Source organism: Ruditapes philippinarum, unplaced genomic scaffold, assembly GCF_026571515.1.
Source record: "Ruditapes philippinarum isolate M1 unplaced genomic scaffold, ASM2657151v2 ctg593_1_1_1_1, whole genome shotgun sequence".
Classification (NCBI taxonomy): Eukaryota; Metazoa; Mollusca; class Bivalvia; order Venerida; family Veneridae; genus Ruditapes; species Ruditapes philippinarum.
The window spans coordinates 288,986-315,162 of NW_026866874.1; the positions used below are offsets into that span (position 1 = coordinate 288,986).

The following is a 26,177-nucleotide window of genomic DNA, read 5'->3' on the forward strand; positions in this document are numbered from 1 at the left end:
TGTCATTTTCCTCATCATGAACAGCAACATAATAATTATCGATATCATCATCATAATTATCATTATAAATATCACTTAATATGGAGTCGTTGTTTTCATCATCATCATCATCATCATCATCATCATCATCACCATCACCATCACCATCATTATCATCAGCAACTCATCATCATCATCATCATCATCGTCGTCATCATCGTCATCATCATCATCATCATCATCATATCATCATCATCATCATCATCATCATCATCATCATCAACAACAACAACAACAACAACAACAACAACAACAACAACAACAACAACAACAACAACAACAACAACAACAACAACAATATCATTGACCTTATCATCATAATAATAATCATTATTATCACCAAAACGGAGTCTTTATATCTGCCATTATCGTCATCACCATTATCATCATCATAATCAGCATCATTATCATGAAGAATGAAGTTATCTTTTCCACCAACATCATCATTATCATAGTTTTTGTCGTCATCATTGTCATTTTTTCCCAAAATCATCAAAACACAAAAATACATCATTTTGTAACATTTATTTATTCAAAAATATTTTGAACAACATGCTATTTACAATATTTAAACCGAAATTTTTTAAATGTTTGTCAACACAAATGTATGACCACGTATTTGTAACAGTCACATCTATATGATTTTATAAAATTGACTAGTAATCATGTTTACGTATAACTTATTGGTTAGCGGGAACACAAACAATAAACATAGGTTAATAAAAATCAACAACATACTGCCGGAAAGTGAAACACATAACATACAAAAATGCCTTTTAATATTTACATAGAATATGTCTTTTAATACAATCTTTATATTAAAGTTTTTTAACGCCAAGACAGTATTTTAATAATCAAGTGTTGAACAGAAATCTATAAAAAAAAATTCAATTAGTTATTTTTCAAGAAAAAAAAAAAGAAACTCTAGTCCGACCTCGTTTCGGTCTAACTTCCCGGTTGCGCACGCACCTTGCTTCTCTCACAAGAACAAATACATGTACTTGTAAAAAAAACTGATAAACTAAGGAAAATATTCACAGAAGCTTTGCAGTGTATAAAACGTACGAAATCTTGGAAAAAAATAAAGTTATAAGAAATGAAAAGTAGATTTCAGAAAAGAAGGACAATTAAAGCTGGCCAGAAAAAAACTAATCTAGACATATATGTACATGTATATATATTTAAACTATCTGTTATTGTGATCTTATGCTATAACTGGTAGCCCAACTTCATTTATATATTTGATTCTAGATATGCATGGGCACATGCAATAAATTATTAATAAACTGAACATATTAATGGATAAACGTGATGAATACTGCAGATAATATTTATACATGTATCAATATTTCTTTTGTTACAATCTCGTGTTTGAGAGATATCAAGTTCTTATTTTGACTATGTATTAAGTTCTTGTTTTGACTATGTATTCAGAAGAGAAAATTAATTTTATTTACAGAATACTTCACAAATTAAAAAAAATAAGTTTGATATTTCCATAAACAACTGTTGACTATTTACACTCTCTGAGTAAGAGCAGACATCGCGAGATAACAACCACAGTGTATCTTTTTTAACCTCAATTGCACCAGCAACTTTTTCTTTTAACAAAGCCTAGCAACTGTAATTTATTTATGCATTTCTCAATTCACAAGTTTACTTGTCTTTACAATACTCGTTTGATATGCTACTTTTTTGTTTTGCTAGAATCGATGATTTTTTATTAAAAAACAATTAACGTGTATTCAATTCAATACCAATAATGATAAATTATTAGAACCATATTAAGTCTTTAAAAAGTACCCTGTTTTTCTATAATTACCCTAAATTTTCTACGCTTGTCATGTATAGTTATAACTTCAATTTAAAATACTATTATTGAATAATACTTATTAATATTGTCCGCATACATGCCATTTATATACAGTCAGTTTTTCTTTCTTTATCAGACAAACAATTTCATCAACATTTATCAGACTGGCTTTTTATAATGACACACAACGAAAACGAAACCCATACAGAAAAAGAACTGAAACTGATTTCTATAAATGTAAAAAGCAAACGGTTAAAATTGTTTACAGTCCTATGATGAGGACACACATATTTATCTTATATAAAACCCAACCAGGGTTAAAACTAACTTGATTAAAGTACCATGTCTGTCCCTGACACATTCACTGGTTGATTGTTCATTTATGGCACCGTTCAATGCAATATACGTTTGTCAGATATTATCACAGTAGTTCTTTCACAAAACAATGCTAAAGTATAAAGTAATTTATCACAAATTCAACGAATTCTTCACACAAGTATTTACACAATCGTCCAATGTTTTGAAACTATTCGCGTTCCCTTCACAGCCGCCATATACAAATACATCACACTCTCGAGTATTGGAGTTATAAAAGAACCTCTTATGGTATGCGCGGCAAGGCCCAGTTTCCGCCGGAAGTGAACAATCATTCTCGTTTGTTTGTATCTGCTCTTTAGATGCTGTAAAATAAATTTATCAACAGTAAAATTATATTGGTTCCATTATTATATGGCTGATTCCGATGGATTTGTAACATAGAATGTCTCTGATATATAATACACATGAAAAATGTACGTAAACAGAATAAAATGTTCAGGAACAAAATATCATTTTGCTATTTTAAGTAGGATTTTATCTGTTTAGCAATGACTGTGTGCATGCGCAACTCGCTGTGCATGCGCCACTCGCTTTAAGCCAATTCATTACCATTTTCATTTCATACAAACATTTTGGAAGAATTTTTTTTTTAATCCAAACAAAATATATAGCTTTATACACTTTAATCAACCTTTTAATGCTCCATATTGTGTCCTATGTACTGTAATTTAGTAATAATATAACTACATCAATGTTTTCATGCAAGCCCTAATATCGTATATTTGAATTATATTGAAATCTGAATTTAAAGAACTCTTCTAAATTTGAAAACATTTTCTTATTTGTAATATAATATGGTATTTCTTTCTCTGCCGCCGATGTTTCTGCAAAAACAGTCTTGGAATTTGACTTTACTTATAACCTTTTGTCAACAGTTAATTATTGAACCATTGTAGGTGGCATTAAATTAGCCCATAATATTTTACCTTGAAAGGGAAACATCTGAACATCGTCAAGAGATCCTGGCGGCTCTACTTCCCCGTACACAAGATTCCCGTCATTGACATCATTTTCTTCTTCTTCTTCATTATCTTCTTCTTCCTCTTTGTCAAACATGGACGATTCTATAAAATGGTAGAACATAAAGTAGATGTGTCATTAATGTCATTCACAAGTCACATACCTAAATCATAAACCATTGTAACAGAAGAATTGCACAATTACCAAAACCTAGTTCATTAGCAGTTATAACAAGCTTGTGTTAAGCTGACACATATTTTGCTTGAGTTTTAAATATAGTTTACACGTTCTGACAAAAGGTCTTACTTTACATATAATGACCGTTAAATATTATAATAATCTTTCTCTGAATAAACGTATATGTAAGATATGAGATCGTGTATGCAATATGAAATTAAAAAGGCAGTTATAGAAAGAGAAAGGAAAGTGACAAATTATGAACTAATCAACATATGTCAACATGTAGCAAGCATTACCTTTTAAAGCTGCATAAATAATATTATGCTCTTTGATAGAAGGAGGATTCAATGGATACACGTCACCAACAATATCACGTTCGTCTTCGTTATTCTCTTCTTCGCTTTCATCTTCGATCTCTGATTCTATGTTTTCTACTACATTCGTGTCTTCAGTGTCCGCTTCATATTCTTCATCATTCTCGAGTTCTTCCATATTTTGACCTTCATGTTCCGTTTCATCTTCACCAGGCTCATCTCTTTCAGCCTCTTCTTCAGTTTCATCCTCCATTTCGTCATTGTTTGACTGTACTTCAACATGATCTTCCTCATTATCATTTTCTTCTTCTGAGTTTTCAATGATTTGATTATCATATTCTCTTTGCTGTTCTTCCTCATAATCTTCACTTTTCTCTGTTTCTACTTCAGATTCATCTTCTGTTTCTTCTTCATTTTCTTCCTCTCTTTCCTCCTCCTCCTGCTCTTCCACTGTATCTTCAATGTCTTCATTTTTCATTTCATTATCCTCAGTTTCATTTTCCTCCTCGTCTTCACTAGTTTGTTCAATTTCCTCATTGTTCTCTTCAGATTCTTCTTGTAATCCTTCTTGCACAACTTCATCCGTATTATCTGTCATTTCGTGTAATGGTTCGTCCTCATGAATTTCAACTTCTAAATCTTTTTCATCAGCATCGTTTTCAACTTCAGGGAAAGCATGCGCGTAATCATTTTCATTGCTTAACGTTTCTGGTTTACTTTTCTGTTCTTCCATTGTCTTTTGTACAATATTTTCATTTTCGAACGATTCACTTGTTTTTTCCGATGACGTTGTATGTTCAGTATCATAGTCAGTTTCACTATTAGAACTTTCTTCCGGAGCTTCAAAGTCATTTTTTTCACTGAAGTCAACTTCATAATCTTTACTTGCAAAATGGTTTACAATGTCATCGTAAATTTCAATATCACTTTTATAGCTTTTATATTCATCAAGTTTATTTGTATTTTCCCCATTTACTTCATTCTGAGATGCATCATTTAGCGCATCATCTTTTTCGGTAATTTCGTCATTGTTTCTGTTTGTGATGATATTGTCGTGATAGGTTCCATCTAAATCTTCCTCTGGTCCATAACTATCGATATCTAAAGTACTCACGTAATTTTTCGTCTCCTCGTTATTCACTTTGGTTCCTTCATCTGTTAAAGAGGAGTTTACTGCAACTGGCTCTGCAAATTAGAGGTTTAAAGATAAATAAATTGAATCTAAACAATGAATAGATATTAAAAAAACTCAATCAAGAACTGCGTCTCGTGTAAATTCAAATTACAGTTTGAATATATCATCTATCGGGCTTTAAGAATAAGTGATATTCGTAAATGTTAACAGATCAAAGTACTGAAACAAATAGTAATAACTGCAATCTTTAAAGTGTTTTCAAAATAGAACAGCTTTGCAAGTTGGTCTACCATCATATTGCGGAAGCCAAATGCATCTATTTGGGAGGACAGGTAATGGTGTGCATGTAAGGTTCCAACTAGATTTCCCATCAGCAAAGACAAGACCTCGATTGCAGGTTAACAGTACAATGCAGCCGTCAGAGTATGGTTTACCACTTAAAATCTTTAATGTTCCTCGAATAGGTGAAGGGTCAGGGCACTGGGGATCATCTACGAGACGTAAGAAATGTAAGGTAAAAGAATCACACATCCAAATATTTTAGTTATCTTTATTATTTTTTAAAAGGAGTGAGATTCTGCCTTTGCAAACTGGCCTTAAATCAACTGGAACCCATACTAACGCCGGAGGCGAAACCGGAACAGCCAGATATGTTAGGTTCAAACTAGATTTACTATTAGGAGACACAAAACCCCGGGTCACAGGTTATAAAAGCATTACATGCAAACGAGAAAGGGTGGCCATGTAACATTTTCAATGTCCCACCAACAGGTTAAGGGTCAGCGCATTGTAAATCTATAATGCACCCAAGTATATATGAAAACCATTAAGTCATTAACTATGAGTTTATCTTTGAACATACATTTTTCGATTGCTAATTAAGAAAGCGAGGTGTGTAATGAATATGAACAAAGGTCTTTATATAACTTCGCTTTTAAAATAAGATAGCAATACATGTGTGTTCTAACTTTAATAAGTTTCAGTCACTGATAGTACGGACCCCAGTGTTAGCTATTTGAAATAGAATGTTACTACCATTGACATCTCGTGCAACTATTGTCTGCTTCTCTACTTTCGTTTCCGTATCGTCAGTGTTATCTACGAGATCTGTCTGCTGTTTCTCAATTTGCTCTGGTTCTGAAGATACAACGTTTTATAATATTGAATACCCAAATCCATAGCTGGTCATATGCTGCACTAATGTGTCAAATGTATGCAGAGATTAAAATGATAGTTACAATGTGTTATTATGATATTTTTTCTACTAGACATAGCTTTGAGCGGCTGAACTTTGCTCCCACATTCTAATCTTTAAATCAATGCTCTGCATATTCAGTTTAATTTGTATGATGGAATTTCTCTAAAATAAAATATGGGTATTTGTAAACTATGAAAAACAAAATTAACAAGGAAGGGCGGTTTTTAATGAACACATACCCTTACACAGAATCATTGGCAAGGAACCAAGAAGGACACCAAACAGGACAGAGCACACCGTCATTTTTGTTCATTAATTTACTTAAACCGCCAAGTGTTTCTAAAATGAATTTTCCTGATTACAAAATGTTTATTACTCAAGAAGATAAAGGGCACATTTCATCAAATCATATCGTTTATAAGAGCACTAGTCTTTAAAGTCATTGAAGAACGTAATTCATTCGAATGACTTTAAGCGTGATTTTGCACACAACATATATTGATTCATTGATTGAATGTACACAAATTCAGTTTAACAGGACAGCACCTTTGCATGTAGGCGTTCCGTTAAATTGTGGTATCCAGATAAGCCCTGGTGGAATATGAGGCACAGGTACACATGTTAAGTTCCAGACTGTCTTTCCATTATCAAACACCAGTCCTGGATCACATGTTAATGAAACCTTACACCCGTCAGTAAATGGTTTACCGGAAGTTACTTTTAAAGTTCCTCGAATAGGAGACGGATCAGTGCATTGCAACTCATCTACAAAGAATGATATGTACTTAGTTACCACTTAATATTTTCGTGACATTTGCAAGTTATACCTTGACAAATTGGTTTCCCTTCATGTACCGGAGCCCAAACACACGTTGGCGGTTGAACAGGAAGTCCTAAACAAGTAAGGTTCCAAACAGACTTGCCATCATTGAAAACAAGTCCAGGATCACAGGTCAAAAGAACATTGCACCCATAGGAAAATGGGTGCCCATGTAAAACTTTTATTGTTCCACGGACTGGAGTTGGGTCCGGACATTGTAGGTCATCTATAAATAGAATATATGTTCTATTTATAGAACAATATGGCTACATTTTGAGTGAGTGCATATTTATACCTTTGCAAGTGGGCTTTCCATCATGCATGGGTACCCAAACACATTTCGGTGGCAATACAGAGAGCCCTAAACATGTTAAATTCCAAACAGACATTCCGTCTTCAAACACAAGCCCTGGGTCACATGTCAAGAGAACATTACATCCGTAAGAAAATGGATGCCCATGTAAGATCTTCATCGTCCCTCTGACCGGTGTCGGGTCAGGACATTGTGGGTCATCTATAATGAACAAGTGACCTTGTTACTTTAAAGGCACATTAGGCCTAAGAAACCAACAAGTCTTTCCTTCTTGAGAAAGGGGGAAACATGAGTTTCGTAACATTTTAATAATAGTTTTAAGCACGTCAGATGAACTGAATGTATTTTTTTAAATAATTTAGCAAAACCTAAAAGAAATAATGTATTGACTTGTATAAAAATACTTAATCACTAATATATATACTTTTATGCATAAAAGCAATGGGAGCAAAAGACAATTCAGGTTATTGGCAAATGAGTAATTATTTTGTAACTATTATTGGACACCAATGAGAAATAAAATGGAAGATTTTTTGGGGAGCACATATGGGCCTTTAACATTATAATCTTTCTTTTCCTTATCATCGTTTTGGTCTCAAGAGTTTAGATCACTTATTATTTACCACTTTATTTTTATAGATAAAGAAGTTCCTTATCAATTAATGACATAGTTCCCATAACCCTATTCTGAAGTAAGTGTCATTAGAGCAATACACTATACAAGTACATGAACAGAAAGTTGTATCATAGTTTGGGGACCTTTTTGTTGAAAATGTGTCAAAGTTAAATCGTATACATATACATGCACAGTATTCAATTTAGGTATTAGTTACCCGCACTCCAAAACTTGCCCATTGATTGGCTCATTTTTGCTGGGGTTTACTTATTGTGACTGCAGCGATAGAAATATCATATTCAGATGCTCGTTCATTGGTTTATTTTTCTGAGGTTTATATTGTGGCAACAGGGAACGTGCTTTTATGTGAGACTATGATACAAAAGAGAAAGAACAGCAAAACACTTGGCAAACTGATTAATACTCAGGGGCTACGCCCCCTCGTACAAATCAGATAGCCTCGTGTTTCGATGCTCTTTCTATTACAAAGCCTACTTTGTATTAAGAATATCAGTATTCCATGAGAAATCTCCTCTTTGACAATTGTTAAACATTCTATTACTTACTGCTGAAAATTTGCCTCTTTGCCAATGGGGTTAAGTCTTAAATATAAATGATGATTTGTTAATCACGTAATGGGACTTATGCTGAATAAATGATTTGAGAATCACATAACGTTTTACATTTTGTTCAACTAGCATTTAACATGTTTTTTAGAAATATTAGTACTGAACCTTTAATGGATACTTATGCACATGCATTTTACGACAACTTTTATTAAATATTTTTAACAATATACTAGTTACTGAACGAAATGCAATCGTTACTAGCTGCTGATATACACTTACCGGTATTCTATATATTATTTCTATGCGTGGGAAAGTTAAAAATTCATAAATTATGCATTTGTGAAAAGAATATACAGTGTAGATGTACTTTAAAGCCCAACCGTTACCAATCGGCCGAGGGTTGGAATCCAACTGAATTTTTCTACCTTAAACAACTAAGAAATAGCAAAAAGAGTTAAAATAACTAGGGAAACGTCAAACTGAACATGGATTCTTACCAACAACATTTAAAATGTCTGAATATAAAAGTCAGATCATATCGTAAATACTACACAAATAATGTACAAATATTTAATCTTTCATCTTGACTTACTGTTATCTTGACTTTGTACAGGATAGATAGGCAGCGTATCTTTGGTAGGCACAAACTCCCCCTCTTTATCCACTTTATCTTTTACATCTGAAGGAAGAAAATAACAAACTAAATTCAAATATTCGTGTTTTTAAAAAACTGTTTCCGTCTTCCAAAAGTAATCTCAAAGTATCTTATACTCTGTTAATAATTTGGTAAAGCAATACATTCATGGAATTTCACATTTAAACGTTAATCTTGATCTGATCATTTACATTGTTAGCAAAGACATCTGTTACACTGAATTTATGATCATATTTTTGTATGAATGTATCTGACAAAAGTGGTATTTCTTTAGTTATCTTGATTCCATACACTTTACTTGAACACATAAGTATGTGTGTTTTGTTTGTCCACTTTATAAACAAAAACTCTATGTATATATGTGATTTCTGTACAATAATCAATTATAAACGAACACCTTAGAATAAGACAGTAATCTGAATTATATACAAGCATATTGAATCATATACAAGTACATTGAATTGAATTATATACAAGTACCATAAATAATATACAACTATCTTATATGATATACAAGTACCTTAAAAATATACAAGTACCCTGAATTTTATACAAGTACCATAAAAATATACAAGTACCCTGAATTTTATACAAGTACCATAAAAATATACAAGTACCTTGAATTTTATACAAGTACCATAAAAATATACAAGTACCTTGAATTTTATACCTGACTGGTGTACACGTACCTTAAATGGTGTACAAGTACATTGAATGGTATACCAATATCTTGAATGGTATACCAACAACTTGAATGGTATATAAGGACCTTGAATGGTATACAAGTATCTCAAATGGTATGCAAGTACCTTGAATGATACGCAAGTACCTTGAATAATATACAAGAACCATAAAAAATATACCAGTCCCTTGAATTTTATACCTGACTGGTGTACAAGTACCTTAAATGGTATACAAGTACCTTGAATGGTACAGTGTATACCAATATCTTGTATGGTATACAAGTATCATGAATGGTATACTAATATCTTGAATGGTATACAAGTACCTTGATTGATATACAAGTACCCTGAATGATACATGTACACAAGTACCTTGAATAATATACAAGTACCGTGATTGGTATACAAGGACCTTGAATGATACACAAGTACCTTGAATAATATACAAGAACTTTAAATTATTCTGAAATATAATGATCACAAAATTTGGCTAAAAAGTATATCTATCTTAGAGTTATTTGGTCTCTAATATTCTCGAAGTTGTTACCATGGTGTATCCAAAGAGCAAGTTCATAAGATTCTTTTTATATATCCGGTTGAGTGAAAGCTTGTCCTTTGTGCAGTCAGTCTTAATTCTTATTAAGAGTCAAACAAGTTTTATTAGATTTACTCAGGGATTCTCAGGTGTAAAATTTATTTTGATAAATACTGGATGAATCAATTTTTTTCAGTTGCGGACGGCGGAAGCTATGCAGCTATCATACTTTTCGTGCGCGATATAATATTGTGCCGGAGCTCACCATGGTTCTCTCAGCACTAATTTAAGTTTGTCTTTATAATCATATTCAAGTATGAATATATTCCGCAAATATATGGAATAACAATTAACCGTGCGATACAAAAGTTTTGGCCATTTTATTTTACCGGAATTTTTCATAATAGAAATAACATCGTCTTCAATTAGCACAAAATATCGTCACCAATGCCATAATCAAGACCTGTATATATTAAAAGAAGAGACAAATGGTCAAGGAGGGTGGCCAATCTAGCCCCACCCATAAATCCCACAATATCCAGCGGCTAGAAAACCTGATAGGCGAAATACATCGTAATGGCACAAAGTTGGTCACCGCAAGAAAATGAGACGTTTTCATGTTCTTATATTTGAAAATAAATAATTTTATTTTCAAATGCTAAATTAAATATTGAAAATTCGAAAAGAACATTTATTGACCAATTTACACACCGCATACAAACACATGTAAATGGCGAAATAAACAATGACTTTTATTTAAGGTTTTATTCCAAAGTATGTTCATACATATTTATTAATGCAAGACATTCATATCTGGTGTATCTATAGATGATGTTATCCGGTTTTCAAATACCTGTGAGTTATAAAAGAAACAACAATATTATTCATTTGGCAACAGTAAAGTACGTATATATTTTCATTTTTTATACAAACACTAGACTTTACGGCTAGGTTATAATTTAAAAATTCCTTCCATTCTTTATTATGTGGTACAATTATCTTAAGTAGAATACATTTATGAAGTGTTAAAAGGACAACTCAACATAAAAATACCTTTACCCCTAAGCAAATAAACAAAATGACCGTTCATTCCAACAGTTAGGCAAGGAAAAAAAGGGCTACACATACATTTACGTAACCTTTAAGGACTTAAAAAATAAAAATAAAACTCATTAAATAAAGAAAGATTCTAAAAGAACACTTTATACCCTGAACATTTGACTGAAATTCAAAAAAATAACATTAATATTATTGCTTGAGCATTTGAAACGATGACCATTCTGTTTTAAAGTTTATTTTTAATAAAAATTATTTTTTTGAAAGAAGTTTGGAAAGCAGGGAGTGTAATTACGTATACAATCATTTCACCAACATATAATAATCGTATCATGCAAGGAAAAGGAGTCCAACATTCACAATTCACAACATGGATACCATATATACCATTACAAGCAGAGGTCGCGGTTGAAATTATGCCGAAAAAAACGATTTATCATTATTACTTTTAGTATTATTCTATAAAAACAGTGACAAGACACAAAAACGTCTTTAAATCGATATTTATACAGTAAATTATGGAAAGAGGAATCCAAATTTGTCGATATAATCACCAAAGTTATAAAACCAAACCGTTACCTAGGAAACGACGCGTCTCTGTGATTTTAAGGGATCTGTAGAGATGAAATGTACATTGTACTTAGTAACTTAAATATGCTCAACTTCAGAAAAAAAAGAAAAGAAAAAAAAGTAATAAAATAAAAATAATAGTAAAAAAAAAATCAAATAATGATAATTATAAATAAATGAATAAAATGATAATTAAAAAAAATGTTTCGTATAATTTGAAGTTCATGTAAGCGGAAATAGCTATTTGGCGTACACACCATGTAAAATGCATGTACAGTTTAATACTTTTGCATCTAAGATGAATGATATTGTATTTGCAGACGATAATTAGAACGCGCAAAAGTAGTTCCGACCTGATGTACAATTGAAGTCATACATAAGTTGAAAGTTTTCGTTATCCTGCCATTCTACTTCATAGTTGGGATTTGGAAGTGCAGTGCACGTGAGCGTTACCACCGATTTGTGTGACGCTCTTCCGGTGAAATGTTTCCCTGCATCACAAGTGACCTTCACCTGACTACTCATATGAGGCGGGTTTCCAGATATTTTTTCAACCGTATTGTCGTCTGTTTTAGTGTTTGGACACACCAGGTAGTCTAAATTTATAGTGAAGAACCAATGTTTAAACATGTCAAAATTGTTTCTAAATTCACTGTATACATAGATATTAAATTATTTTTTCTTTCATCATTTTAAACTTGGCATTATATTTTTCCAGTAACATGTTGGTTAAGGTATGACATAAGTAAAACTAGTCTAGCTTCCATGACTAACATACAAATGACGCAGAAACCTTTCTTAGATCTGTCTCGGATTCAGGGATTTTCATTGGTCAGTGCATATTATGTGCCGGTTTCTGACCAATCAAATACGTGATATCTGAGTTTGAGGTTTAAATAATTATTTATAACCCTAAACCAAGATCAAACGTCTAATAATCTCAATACTTGCTTAACGCTCAATATGTTTGTGAAAGGTCGAAAATGGAAAGATTGCTTCATTAAAATATTAAATTGTTACATTTTTTAAAATTATATTTACCATATTTGTCATTCATTATGATTCAACACCATTATGTATAAACAGCCTTGTTATTATGGTCGCCGAAAACAGTAAGTTTATATTCAAATATGATTAATGGCTGACTGAAAAATGCCAACAACTGAATATACCAAAAGAAAGAATTTGACAAAAACACACTAGGTGAAAAAATAAATCGTTACCTAGGAAACGACGTTGGTGTGCATAGCTAGGCTGATCTGTAGGGAAACAGAGACATGGCTTTTATAGTCCATAATAAAGTGCAATAATAATAATAATAATAATAATAATAACGATAATAAAAATTATGCTAACAATAAAAATAATAATAATAATAATAATAATAATAATATAATAATAATAATACATAAATAAATAAATAAATAATAATAATAATAATATTAATAATAATAACAAGAATAGATAAGAGTAAATAAAAAAAAAGATAAAACTTGAATGATATTCATTATTCAGTACATGAGCTCAAACTTTTAATCTATAAAAAAAACCCTCTATATTGCTATCATTAATTTCTATACTGTTCCCTCTTGACTTTAAATATCTTTCAAAATGGAAAGAATGTGAAAAAAAATACAGGTTGTATGACTCTGACATAAAAAAAAACTGTTGTAGTAAACAGTTTTCTCGTTTTATTGACAATTTCTACATTACTTATGTATCAGCCTTTTAAACAATCGAGCATTGGTTATCTTGGTTTGAGCTAATATTACCAAACCAAACTTCGTACACTGGTTCCTGGTATTTGAAGGACCGTGTAAACCATAATGTCATCTCAGTGACAATTGTACCATCTTTAAACAAGACGCTCAAAAGGGACGGTACACTTCAAAGTATAGTTAAAAGACGCCACTAGTTCTCTCCGATTTTAATTGGTACATGCATGTATCAGCAAACCCACAGTTACAGTATACCTCGGACTAACATACGGGGACGACGGAGAAAAATTAAAATGTCGCAAGTTTACACGACAATCAGAAATTACCGTTCTTAACCGGTTCTCAAATAATGGTACGGACCGGTACCTAGCCGTGTTCCCCGCTGGCTTATCGCGGTGTCCGTTTCGATAGCTATCCTATTCTATTTTTACGAGTCAATTAATTAAGATTTTGGCCAACGGTTTTAGGCTCCGATGTCGGTACTGGACACAATAAGATGTAAAAACATGTCATAAGACGGCCAAGTTTTATTTAAAATGGATTGGCGAAAGTTGAGACCGGTCAATTTCTTCCCATAAACTCGATTAATTCAATTAGATGACAGAAAACTATTTACTAGATGAATCAAATCCGAGACAATCCCACAATTTCTCAATTTCGTTTGATATTGAAGCATAAAGCATTGCATTAATTTTGACGGTGATATATCAAATTAAAACATCAACACCAGAGATGTCTCCTTCAGAAAATTCCCCTTCATTTCAATTAATAATTAATAGTACGAGACTTTTATCTATATAAATGAAAGGAGTTCATTTTGATTTTTCAAAAATATTTTTTTGTGTCCATGTAATCAGATGTATTCATGCGTCTACTAGGCGACAAAATATACGAAGCAAGCGTTTCTCAGCGCGAGCGCGCGCGGCAGCATTTGTTTTAGCATATTCTCTAATTTTAATGAGATTTTTTTTCTTTATTGGGGTCGTTTATTAGTAATCTTTTCATAATATCTTCATTTTTACCATTAATGGTGTGAAATTTACATTAAATATTATTAAAATAATACTATCTTTGAAACAGTATGCAAAAGAGCATCTTAAAATTTTGCAAATTTAATTAAATGACAAAATGCGCAACGTCATTTTCAATTTACAACCCTTTTTTTCTATTCAAGAAAGGTAAAGAAAGTTTTGTATAGCTGTAGAAGATCGTTTATTTTAAATCAGGTGAGATTTTCTTACGTTCTTACAACATCTTCTATTTCATCGAGCCAGGCACGAGTATACTCGAATATGTAAATGAAATAATTTATTTTTATTTTATAAGTAGTTTGTACCAAAAACCGATGTGCACGGTCAATGGTATTACACGAAAAAGTATATATGTTTATTCCTTTACTTTTCTATATATACGAAAGTATGAAAGTTCATATTGGAAGTTTGTAAGCAAAACATTTTGAAATACGAAAAGAAGAAGATAATAGTGATGGTATGAATAATAATGGTGATGGAATTTGGTGATGATGATGATAATGATGATTATAATAATGATGATGATGATGACGGTGGTGACGATGATAATAATACCATAAAATGATGATGATATTAATGATGATAATAATAATAACATTAGATGATGATGGTAATGATGATGATGATGATGTGGATAATTATAATAATAATAATAATAATATAATAATAATAATAATATTATTAATAATCATAATTATCATAATAATCTTAATAATAATAATTATAATAATAATAACAATAATAATAGATGATGATAATGATGAAGATGGTGATGATGAAAGTGATGATGATGATGATGATGATGATGATGGTGATGATGATGATAATGATGATGATGATAATGGTGGCGATGATGATGATGATGATGATGATGATGATGATGATGATGATAATGATGATGATGATGATGATGATGATGATGATGATGATGATGATGATTGATGATGATGGACACATTTGAAAAGTTTAATAAATAAATGTATACATTAACATAATTGTTAAATTTGCAACAGACGACATTCAATCTTCTTCATTTCTAGCACATCTGTAAATAGAGTCAATAAAGTGAAGTGAGAGGGGACATTGTACGTACAGATGAACATACAGGCTGTTATACATAACTATGGAAATATATATTCACACATATATAAGTGCACGCGTACAGATATATGTTATCTGATAGTACAAAATGGTACAACTTTCGCGACCTAATTACTGCTCCTTTTTCGATATAACAATTGCATATACGGTATACATAAAATCTAACATAAATTGAAATCTATGAATTTGATTTATTAATTAACAGATGATGGTTATGATAAAGAGAGGTTTTAAAGTTAATGAATTTGCACTCAATGTAGCATTGATTCGAAGCAATATGGCAGATCTGACGCTTGATAATTATGATGTTGTTGTTTAAATGATGATGATGTTGGTAACAATGATTATGATGATGGTGGTGGTGGTGGTGATGATGGTGATGATGATGATGATGATGGTGGTGATGATGGCGATGATGATGATGATGATACAACTAGCATTGAATATAGAAGTTATTATAATGAAGACTAAAATAATGATCGTGATGACTAAGTTTGGCATGATTATGAAGTTTTTGATATTGAAAATGATGAGAATAGTAATGGTGATGATGATGAATGCTGATGAAAATGATGAAAAACCAGCGCTTAATATACATGAATTGTCGATTTTAAGTGACTTTCATAAATGATAGCTTCGATTATGATGATGGCAATAATGATGATGGCGATTATGATGATAGTAATGGTAATGATGGTGATGATGATAATGATGATAATGATTATGGCGATGATAATAATGATGATGATAATGATGATGATGAGAACAGTTAATAAAGATCTTTAGAATTGAAATTAAAAAACTGAGAAAATATCTATCACGGTTGAAAAACAAATGAACTAAAATTGTATGTCGATGAACTATGTAACCAACTTTCTCATAAAATACCAGTACCAGTTACCTGAAGTGTTAATATTTTAATCAAAGCAGCGTTAATTATGTGTAAAATTTACATGGTATATATATCTTGATTAAAATCCGTTTGATACAGTGACCGTAACATTTTGGTTGCGTTGATTTCGTCAATTTTCTTACGGAAGCTTTGCTAAGCAGGGAAATGATTGAAAGAATGTAGTACATATTTAGTATGCATTTTATAGGTAGATATATATATGTACGTGGAAACTAACATTTTACGATGTAACGCCTAATACTCAATGATCCATAGAAGAAGAAAAAAGTTGGAAATGCATTCTGTATCGTTTTGATATAATATGGTGAATAAAACTTGAATTAAAAGATTTAAAAAAGAAAAATAATAGTCTAAAACTATATTTCAAATATATCAAATTTCTGTTTAATCCATCCCACTGGCGTTTATTGTTTATTGATACACTTTATTGGTACTAGACCTTTCATCGTTATTTTCTTTTTCTTTTCCCTTTTCTCTTCTTTTGTTTGTCTCTTTATCCGTATTTAATTAGCACGCATGTTTTTTTCTTTAAATTCAAATAATTTACACTGGCATTGCCTTGCATTGAACATGTGTCTCAAATTTAAACTTTTGTTTCATTTTGTCTAAACACAGAAAGCTTACCAACAGAATTTAAAAGATATCCTCCCTTCCCACTAAAATCATTAAACCTTAAAGATATAGCCGTTTAATTACACTTTAAAATTACAAAAGACGCAAAGTTGTTATAATCATATAGAATGAACTGGACCTCCCAGATTTCTAAAAGAATCCAATTTCCTTAAACGTTTAGAAGTAATTAAACAACAATGTCTATTGAAATCAGCGAAATATTAATTATTAAAATGACAGCCCGGATTTCAAATGCATTTTCACGTGTACCATCGTAAAATGAAATGGGTACAATAAATTGATTGTGAAAGAAGTTACCTACTTAGATACTAAAATGAAATTGCAATACGCATTTTGACACTAAAAGGGTTTTTAATTTTGATTGTAAACTGGGTTTTAACGCCCTAATTTTGCTATACACAGACGTTCTATTCAGGCGGTCCCACTCCTTGAGCGCTAGCAGGGGTAATTTAAGGTGTTTTCAAGCAGTCTAGAACCGCCCATTCTGCACACATGCGCATTCTTAAAGAAATCCGGCTTTTCAATTTTAGAATTTGTATATCTTGAAAAAAACCTGACATTTACAAAAGACCCATAGATTTGAACTAGGGAAAGTATTTCAATATTTATCGGTATGAGCTCATTCTTTCTTTTCAAAAATAAATAATTTCACTGTATTCATTCGCGTGCTTTGAACTTATTTATGCTTTCGGTGCCAATTAGACTTTCTATACATGCTATGTATAAAAAGGGCAAATCAGGGAATGCCTTAAGGGTTATTTAATTATTTATTTGTAATTTCTGATAAACATGACTTGTACATGGTATTAACCTAGTCGAACCAATTCGCATAGCCCGGCGCAAACTGACTACGCTTAATAAACAAATGATCGTTCAACGTGCTCATTTTGAAATGAAAATCTTTTTAAAAACAACGAATAGTTCCATGTGTTCACTATACAAATTCTGTCAGTTCATTTTAATGAATACCTTCCTAATAATTATTATTGGCATTCAGTTTTCTCTCTCGAAAATGCGTTTGGAAATGTCTATTCATATGAATAAATTGAAACAGATGGAATGCTTATTCATGATATATCCAGTAAACATTTCACAGCATTGTACCTATTGAATGACAATATTTTCTTTATTAAAAATGAATTAATATTGAAACTTGAAACAAACCTGTCACTGTCAATTTTATTACAAACTCTGGAAACCAGAGTAGACTCTTTTAAATAAATTTTAAAAAATGACCAAAAAATAATAATTTTCCAATTTAAACCTTGCCTATCATAAAAAGCGGGCTTTAATAAATAAACAAGAGTCCGCATAAATGATCGGCAAAAAAGAGAGTTAATTATAGTGAATGTTGCCGATAAAATGGCACCTTTGTATACTTTGCGGCTACCAGATAAAATTCTCCTTTCCCTAATTGAACGAAACTCAATGGTAACTGTCGCAGACGACTACTTTAGTCAATGAGTCATTGTAAATGGGCGAGACCTTTTGAAATGGAAATCATATTTACCGAAAGATTACATTAAATCACGTGATTTTAATTTAAAGTAAAGTAAGTAGTATTATATTTATTTATTTTTTATCCCTTTTATATTAATAGTTGAAATAGGGATAGACGCAGAGTTGCTCCTGATGCATTTGTCACGAGGATATTCTGTGTAATAAATGTTGATAAAATTTAAAGGGGTTTCCATTTACAATACGAAAAACACCTAGCTTGTCCGGGAAGACGCATTTTTCATGATAGATAACTGTCTTTTTATTTAAATAAAAATGTTTTGTGTGGCATCATATAACCTTTACTTATCTGATTTATATATTGTTTAGACTTCATGAAATAAAGTACAGGCTGGAAAAAACAACAACTAAAAAGAACAACAACAACAACAACAATCCCTAGTGTCACGTGACATGATAAACAATATTCTGCGAGAATTCCGATTCAAAAGCAGAACCTACGAACCTAAATTAAAATATTGTACATTAATCAATCTAAATACTGTCAACGGTGCGCATTAAATGATTAAATATATTAGCATGTCGCTTTATTTTCTTAATGAGAGAGAAAAGTGATAAAAAATGTGACAGAAAAGTGATAAAAAATGTGACATCTTTGCGAGACAAAAATCAAACTTAAATGGCTAATCTTGATATTCTAATGACCCGAGGTTAAATTAAAAATTCATTGATAAACTTTGCTTGTTATATAAATATTGGCTGAAACCCAATCGTTGTTTAAAAATTATAATCTTTATTTAATCATTATTTAAACAATTCCGCGATTTCCGATATGGCTCTCTGGTCTACGGTATCATTCCACTTCTTGTACGAAGATTTCCGCGTCCAATAAGGGGTCTGCTTGATTAGGAAGAGAACAAGTGCTTGTGCAGTGCGCAGGCTGGCACATCTTTATTCGATATGTTGGCTTGGCCACAATTTCTTTTTTCTAACATTAACCCCGTTCATACAGCGTGATGACACTGCTTCTTTTAATGTTAGATCAAATACAATCATCAAAGCGTTTGAAGTATAATAGATCGGTGAATTGGAAACAATATGTTTGATATCCCAAACAGATAATTACGCATTGAACGGTATTGTTAAAATGCAATTTTAGAAAGAAAATCAAGCAAATCCTTACAATTTTAAAGAATGAAAACTTGCTATTTTAGTATTGAAATTAGATTAATTTATTTGTGTAAATGGGTAGTAATTTAAGCTCGCGTGAAAATAAAGGTAAAATTGATGGAACATAACACTATTTTAAGTTCGTTTTAGGGAAATTATGTAGAATCTTTTATAGAACTTTATATAAAAGCTGTATGCCTCCAGATAAGTTGAAATATTTCAAGAAAATAAAACTTGAGCAAAATGAACTACGAATTTCAGAATTGTAAAAAAGTTTCAGGGTTTAAATAATAAGATGATATGTGCGACCAACGACTGATTTTGTAGTATTCATCAACTTATTTATTTCTACCGCGTGACTAACGCAGTAAGGACTTTTTTTGCATAATTTGACCTTTTCAGTAATTTACGTGGATTGAAAGTACCGTTTGCAATGTGTAAATTACTTTTTTGTTCACTTCACAATACTTTACATTAAAATACATTTTCAAAAATTTTATGAAAATAAACATGAATCTGGAGGTACACTGCTTTAATTTTGATTAACATTAGTAGTGTCATGATGATGGTTTTCTCACATGCATTTATTGTTGCATTTTACTAGCTTAAACAATGATTAGGGAAAAATGTAAATAGATCTTCATGTTATATCTCAATCTTGTATTTGTTACAGGCTGGAGACTATAATAATATTTACAAAGGGCAACGTGAAATATGGCCGCTCTTGGTCAGTGCTACCTTCAGACTTTTTTGCGTGACGAAAAAACTTGTAAGATGAAACCTATAAAATACATGCTGTAGAATATTCTACGACATTTATATACGACATTTATGAATGTGTGTTCTCTTTTCTCAATATGCAAGCATATTATACAAAAATAAAAACGCAATCGGTTTGATTCATTTATAGAAATTACTTTTCAAAAGGTCTGAATTTTATTCCAGTTCAAACCATCGTCTTATAAATGTATTTACTCCTTTAAGGCACATTATGCCTCAGAAACAAATGTAATTTTCCCTCTTTAGAAAGGACAAACACGAGTTTTATAACATAGAAGTTATGGTTTTAGAGCTGGAGACCTGCATAATTTAGCGCTGAATGTAAAATTATTCGTCATAAAAGTAGCAAAATAGTAAATGTAATAGAATATTGACTTTCATACAAAATAATAAAGCACTATAACTGTACTAATTGCAAAGAAAGCAACAGAAGCAAAAGATATGTCAGGTAATTGGCCAATGAGTCACTGTTCAGAAACTATATCTGGACATCAAAAGTTAAAAGCTTTTGAGATATAAAAATTAACGCATATCTGGGCCAAAATGGGACTGTAACTTCTTGCAGAAATTCTTAAAGTGCACGGGTTTATCTTCAATTTGGAGGATATATCAAGATGATTAAATTAGTCAGCCAACAGATATCAGCGCAGTCTGATCAGGATCCATGCTGGTCGCTATCAGTTTTTCTACTTTTTATAGGGTTTGTAAGCGAACAGCATGGATCCTGATCAGACTGCGCGGATGCGCAGGCTGGTCTGGATCCATGCTGGTCGCAAACCCATTATGTTGGTTTTGTCGTGACGCGGCTCATACGGTAATTATTCCGGTAGCGTGGTTAAACGAACTTTTAACACACACAGCATTAGAGCCTGGTTAGACATCATACTTTAATAAGAGAGTCACGATTGATAGAATTAACCATAAAAAAGTAAAAGAAAAATAACGAATGTACACTCATCGGTACGATTTTCCCCAAGATTTGAATGTAAGTAATAATGATGATGGTGATGATGATTGTGCTGGTGAAGATGGTGATGATGTTTGTAGTGTTGTTGATGATGATGATGATGATGATTATGATGATGATAGTGATGATGCTTGTGATGATAATAATAATAATAATAATAATAATAATAATAATAATAATAATAATAATGATAATGATAATGTTGATAATAAAACTCCCAGAAAGTTACAAAAAAATCGCCTGCGACTGTGTATCTTGACATGTATGTGTTACATATATATAATTATATATATCTTTAGTACCTTATTTATCTACACAACCATCTATTATCTATCAGTAAGGTCAGTACCGCCCCGTACCACTTATTTCACAAATTTTAATCAGCGCAACTTATGTTATCGAAATTTATTGTCCTAGTGTACGTATTTACCATATTTGAAATAAACATCGCGTAAATTTGGTCAATATATACCGCTTTCGTTGCAAATATTTTACCGGAATTTTCACGCAAAACAACGATAAAAAATGAAATTCTTAATGCAAAATGTGAACGTTCACGATGCTGTGATGTTCAAAATCTAAATTTTTCTGAAAATTTCGAAAAAATGAAAAGAGAAACGGGGCGAGTTGGCTTATTTACATGTAGGTCTTTATCTTATCATGTCGAACGAGAGTAATTGTACATGTGTAGAGTTACAAAATCTTTTCTTTTGATATGATACATGTATATATACAAGTATGATTATATATGTGAGTGCATAATGAAATTTTTGCAGTTTGCTGACATTTAAAACTGATCAGATAAGATATGATTTTAGTTTATAAAGATTAGAATAAGAATCCTGTACTGCTAAAAATCATGTATATTATTATTTATAAAAGTTGTCTGACAAATTATATGGCCACTTATAAACGGTTGTTAGCATATATGACCAGAGCTGATAGGCGAGTGTTATATTGCGAAACACCGTTGAAATACGGCTATATAACATGTCGGACATCTTTATATGGAATTTATAATACAGCAGAATTACTTAATTTACGCCCTCTTGATATAATTCCTCGCATCCGAACTCCAAACAGTGATTTAATTCAGCGATAAAATCACTGTTTTGGATATATTATTTCTTAAATATCTTCGCTGCGTTACGTTACGTTACGACACGTTACGCTGTTGATAATATTGAAAGAGAAATAACAAACATGATATATTATGTACGTAGGAAACTGCAGTACTTAAGAAACTTTTCAGACATTGCATTTTACACTGCATACTTAAGAACACTTTTCAGAAACTTTTCAGAAACTTACTTTGTATACGCAGGAACGCCGTAGAAGGACATTGCACAATATTAAAATGAGAGATACGTGTACATGATTGTATGCAGATAATATAGTAAATATCAATATATATTATAGAAAGTTAGGCAGATAATGATCTACCTTAAAAGCTGTATACGGAAATAAAAAACGCTGACATAAACATATCGTTATATCTGTCTTGTTTAATTTCATTTGTTGTTTATATAAATAATGTAAAAGTGCAATGGCGATTGTATGGTGACTACAAGAAGCATTCATTTATTAAGTAGCCAAAAAACTTTCCACACATGAATTTGAGACTGTTAACTGATATGTAATATTTCATCATATATTTAATAATTTCGAAATTATAAAATTATTTGCGTTATCAAAATTAGATTTCCCGACGATAATACTCTTAGAACCTATTCGTTATGCAATTCCTTCTCAGGTAATTCGTTTACATCTGGTATAATCAATACAAAATTGAGTTGATGTTAGGTCTATATTCACTGCTCTTACAATAGTACCACCGCCACAATAACTACGCAAAAAAAAAAAAAAAAAAAAACAAAAACAAACAAAAAACAACAACAACACAAAAAACGAACCATAATATCAAGTATTATTCGCCTATTTCGATAGTTATATGCAAAAAATATTTCAAAAAAGGATACATTTTAATGCTAAAAAAAAGCGATATTAATTCAACCTATACGATTTTGACGTACACAGATTTGTTATGAAAATCAAATAACATTTATAGGTATTATATCCAAGACACTTGACATGATCAGTTGCTGTTTACGATTCTTCCTGAATAATTAATTATCTTCTTGTAAATAAATGTAAGAAATTAAATGCTGGTATGCAATTAACCGGTATTACAGAATTTTCTATAAATGTTGTTACTAAAATGACTTGTTGTTTACTTTTTTCAACATAGATTTTTATAAGCTCTATACTCAAAGACATATATCCTGATAGCATTTTATATGTACTTTATAAGTTTATCATATATACATTGAACATAAAAACTGTTAAAACCAATGTATAAAAAAAAATTAAAAGTAAAAAAATAAAAATGACGAAAAAATAAGATCGGTTTACACCTGATTAAAGATGAGACATATGACTGATTAAAAGTTATATCTATATATTAATTGAGCCGTGTCACGACAAAACCAACATAATGGGTTTGCGATCAGCATGGATCCAGACCAGCCTGCGCATCCGCGCTGTCTGATCAGGATCCATGCTGTTCGCTATCAGTTTCTCTATTGTAATAGGGTTTGTAAGCGAACAGCATGGATCCTGATCAGACTGCGCGGATGCGCAGGCTGGTCTGGATCCATGCTGGTCGCAAACCCATTATGTTGGTTTTGTCGTGACACGGCTCTTATGTTTCTTTCTTTATTTGTTTGGTTGGACTTTACGTCGCACCAACTTGTGGCGACATTCCAGCTTCACTGCTGGAGGAACATCTCATTATTTCGGGCATGTCAAAACGGGCACCTGAGCAGAACCACCAAGGTTCCCGTAAGCTAGCTGGATAGCTTTCTCACATGATAGAATTCGAAGACTCGGGCGAGGCTCGAACCTACAGCGATGAGAGGCAAGTGGTATGAAGGCAACGACATTAACCACTCGATGAGGGCAGCCCATTCATTTTATAGTAATATCAACTTTTATTTGACAAGACAACAGAAAATGTAACACATTAAACATTTTCCCCCAAAGATAAGGCTTAATATTTACGCTTAAACTTTATTTCACATAACTATTTCTATGAAATTTATATATTCGACGAATGCTCATAGATGAATTTCAATTTTAATTTGAATACTTGTACATCTTGATGAACTTGATCAATTAATTTACAAAACCAATTCACATTTTAGTTATTAAAGGCACGTTATGTCTCAGAAATGAATGAAATTTTCCCTCTGCAGAAATGATATATATGTGTGTTTAATGGATTAAGAATATGTGAGATTCTGATTACTTAAATGAAATAGTACTGGATGAAAATTAATCTGTCATAAAGGTAGCAAAATTTAAAGAAAGTATTGTTTTGACTTCTATACAAAATACTAAATCACTATAACTGTATTCATTAATAAATTGCAAACGAATCAAAAGATGTCTCATCTATATGGTAAATGAGTAACTTTATTGAAACTATAACCATGACACGAAATATGAAAGTTAAATGCAAAAAATAATGATAGCATTTCTGACGCTTCGTGGGCCTTTAAATTGTGAAAAACTGTTACATAGCAAGTAGGTATAAACTCACTCAATGGAAAGATATGTATTTCGTCGATTTCATTTCAACTTAATTAATAATTAATAAAATAAAAACGCATATGGTTTAGATATGCTATCAAACATATTTTTTTACATAAACCTGACAATGAAGTTGATTTAATACGAAGTACACATTAAGGTTCCTTTAGTTTTATTCAATTTTTTAAATATTCACTCAAAGAAATATCAAAGAAATATCAGACCAAATGTTTCCTCTTTCATTTGAACTCGTGCACGTGCGGCTAAATTTGCCATAAGCATGACGTTTTTATACAATATATCACTGTCATGAAAAACGAATATGGCAAAAATAAAAAGTATAATTTGAGCATAACTATACAAAATCTACGAATATTAAATATGACCGATTTCTCGTACTATCTATATTTGCAGTAGCACACCCACATTAGTACATACTTAAATAAACACAATCGTGAAAAATAAAGTAAGAAAAAACTTGTTTGAATGAACTAACCTTTTACACGTTGATAATATTTCCCCTCCTCTGCATCCTCACTCCTAATTATATCCGCGCTCGGTTCTAAAACTGCAGAATTCACAGAAATTACGAAAAATATTAAAGACACAAATATCGCAACGTATTTCGCCATTTTGTCCGAACCGACTAATTTCAGATCACATGATCTAATGGCGGTGACTTCCACTATCTTTACATGCCGATTGAACTCGCGATACGGACGAAGGACCCCCGAATCTTACTCCTGGTACCGTTTAATCGGATAACACTTCGGCAATGATCGGCGAGAGATCGGATTACCCAGCGATAGATCGAATATCACCGAGGAGCCGAAGGTTATCGGGTCTAATTCACAATGTCAACGGTAAAATGTAAATACTAGTTTCAATAAAAAAAGAATTTCTTACATTAAAATAATGATAATAAAAATATGTATTACATAATGTGCGATTTTATCATTAGATATTGAATAGCGAAAATAT

General features: G+C 31.5%; 1 protein-coding gene across 4 annotated transcripts; it reads right to left on the reverse strand.

The window, feature by feature from the left end:
• Positions 1–1,216: 1,216 nt before the first annotated feature.
• On the reverse strand, positions 1,217–25,957 carry LOC132734074 (glutamic acid-rich protein-like). Of its 4 annotated transcripts, none has more exons than XM_060720790.1 (7): positions 25,693–25,957; positions 8,928–9,014; positions 6,845–7,063; positions 5,855–5,956; positions 3,667–4,869; positions 3,157–3,294; positions 1,217–2,532 (listed from the first exon to the last, which is right to left on the reverse strand). In XM_060720790.1, exons 1-7 carry the CDS (start codon positions 25,826–25,828, stop codon positions 2,321–2,323), a joined length of 2,097 nt encoding a protein of 698 aa, XP_060576773.1. In that variant the 5' UTR covers positions 25,829–25,957; the 3' UTR covers positions 1,217–2,320. The 4 variants fall into 4 exon arrangements, with proteins under 4 accessions (XP_060576773.1, XP_060576772.1, XP_060576771.1 ...); XM_060720789.1 differs by lacking the exon at positions 6,845–7,063 and adding an exon at positions 6,564–6,782 and having other exon boundaries at positions 25,693–25,956; XM_060720788.1 differs by lacking the exon at positions 6,845–7,063 and adding an exon at positions 7,133–7,351 and having other exon boundaries at positions 25,693–25,956.
• Positions 25,958–26,177: the final 220 nt, after the last annotated feature.

Bases quoted from the DNA above. Each gene is read 5' to 3' on its own strand.
- LOC132734074 (XM_060720790.1), bottom strand. From the start codon at position 25,828: ATGGCGAAATACGTTGCGATATTTGTGTCTTTAATATTTTTCGTAATT. The intron at 7,064-8,927 runs GTAAGTCAAGAT...TTCTATTTATAG, and splicing joins TGTACAAAGTCAAGATAACA to ATGACCTACAATGTCCGGAC. The intron at 4,870-5,854 runs GTAGTAACATTC...TCTAATTTGCAG, and splicing joins AGTTGCACGAGATGTCAATG to AGCCAGTTGCAGTAAACTCC.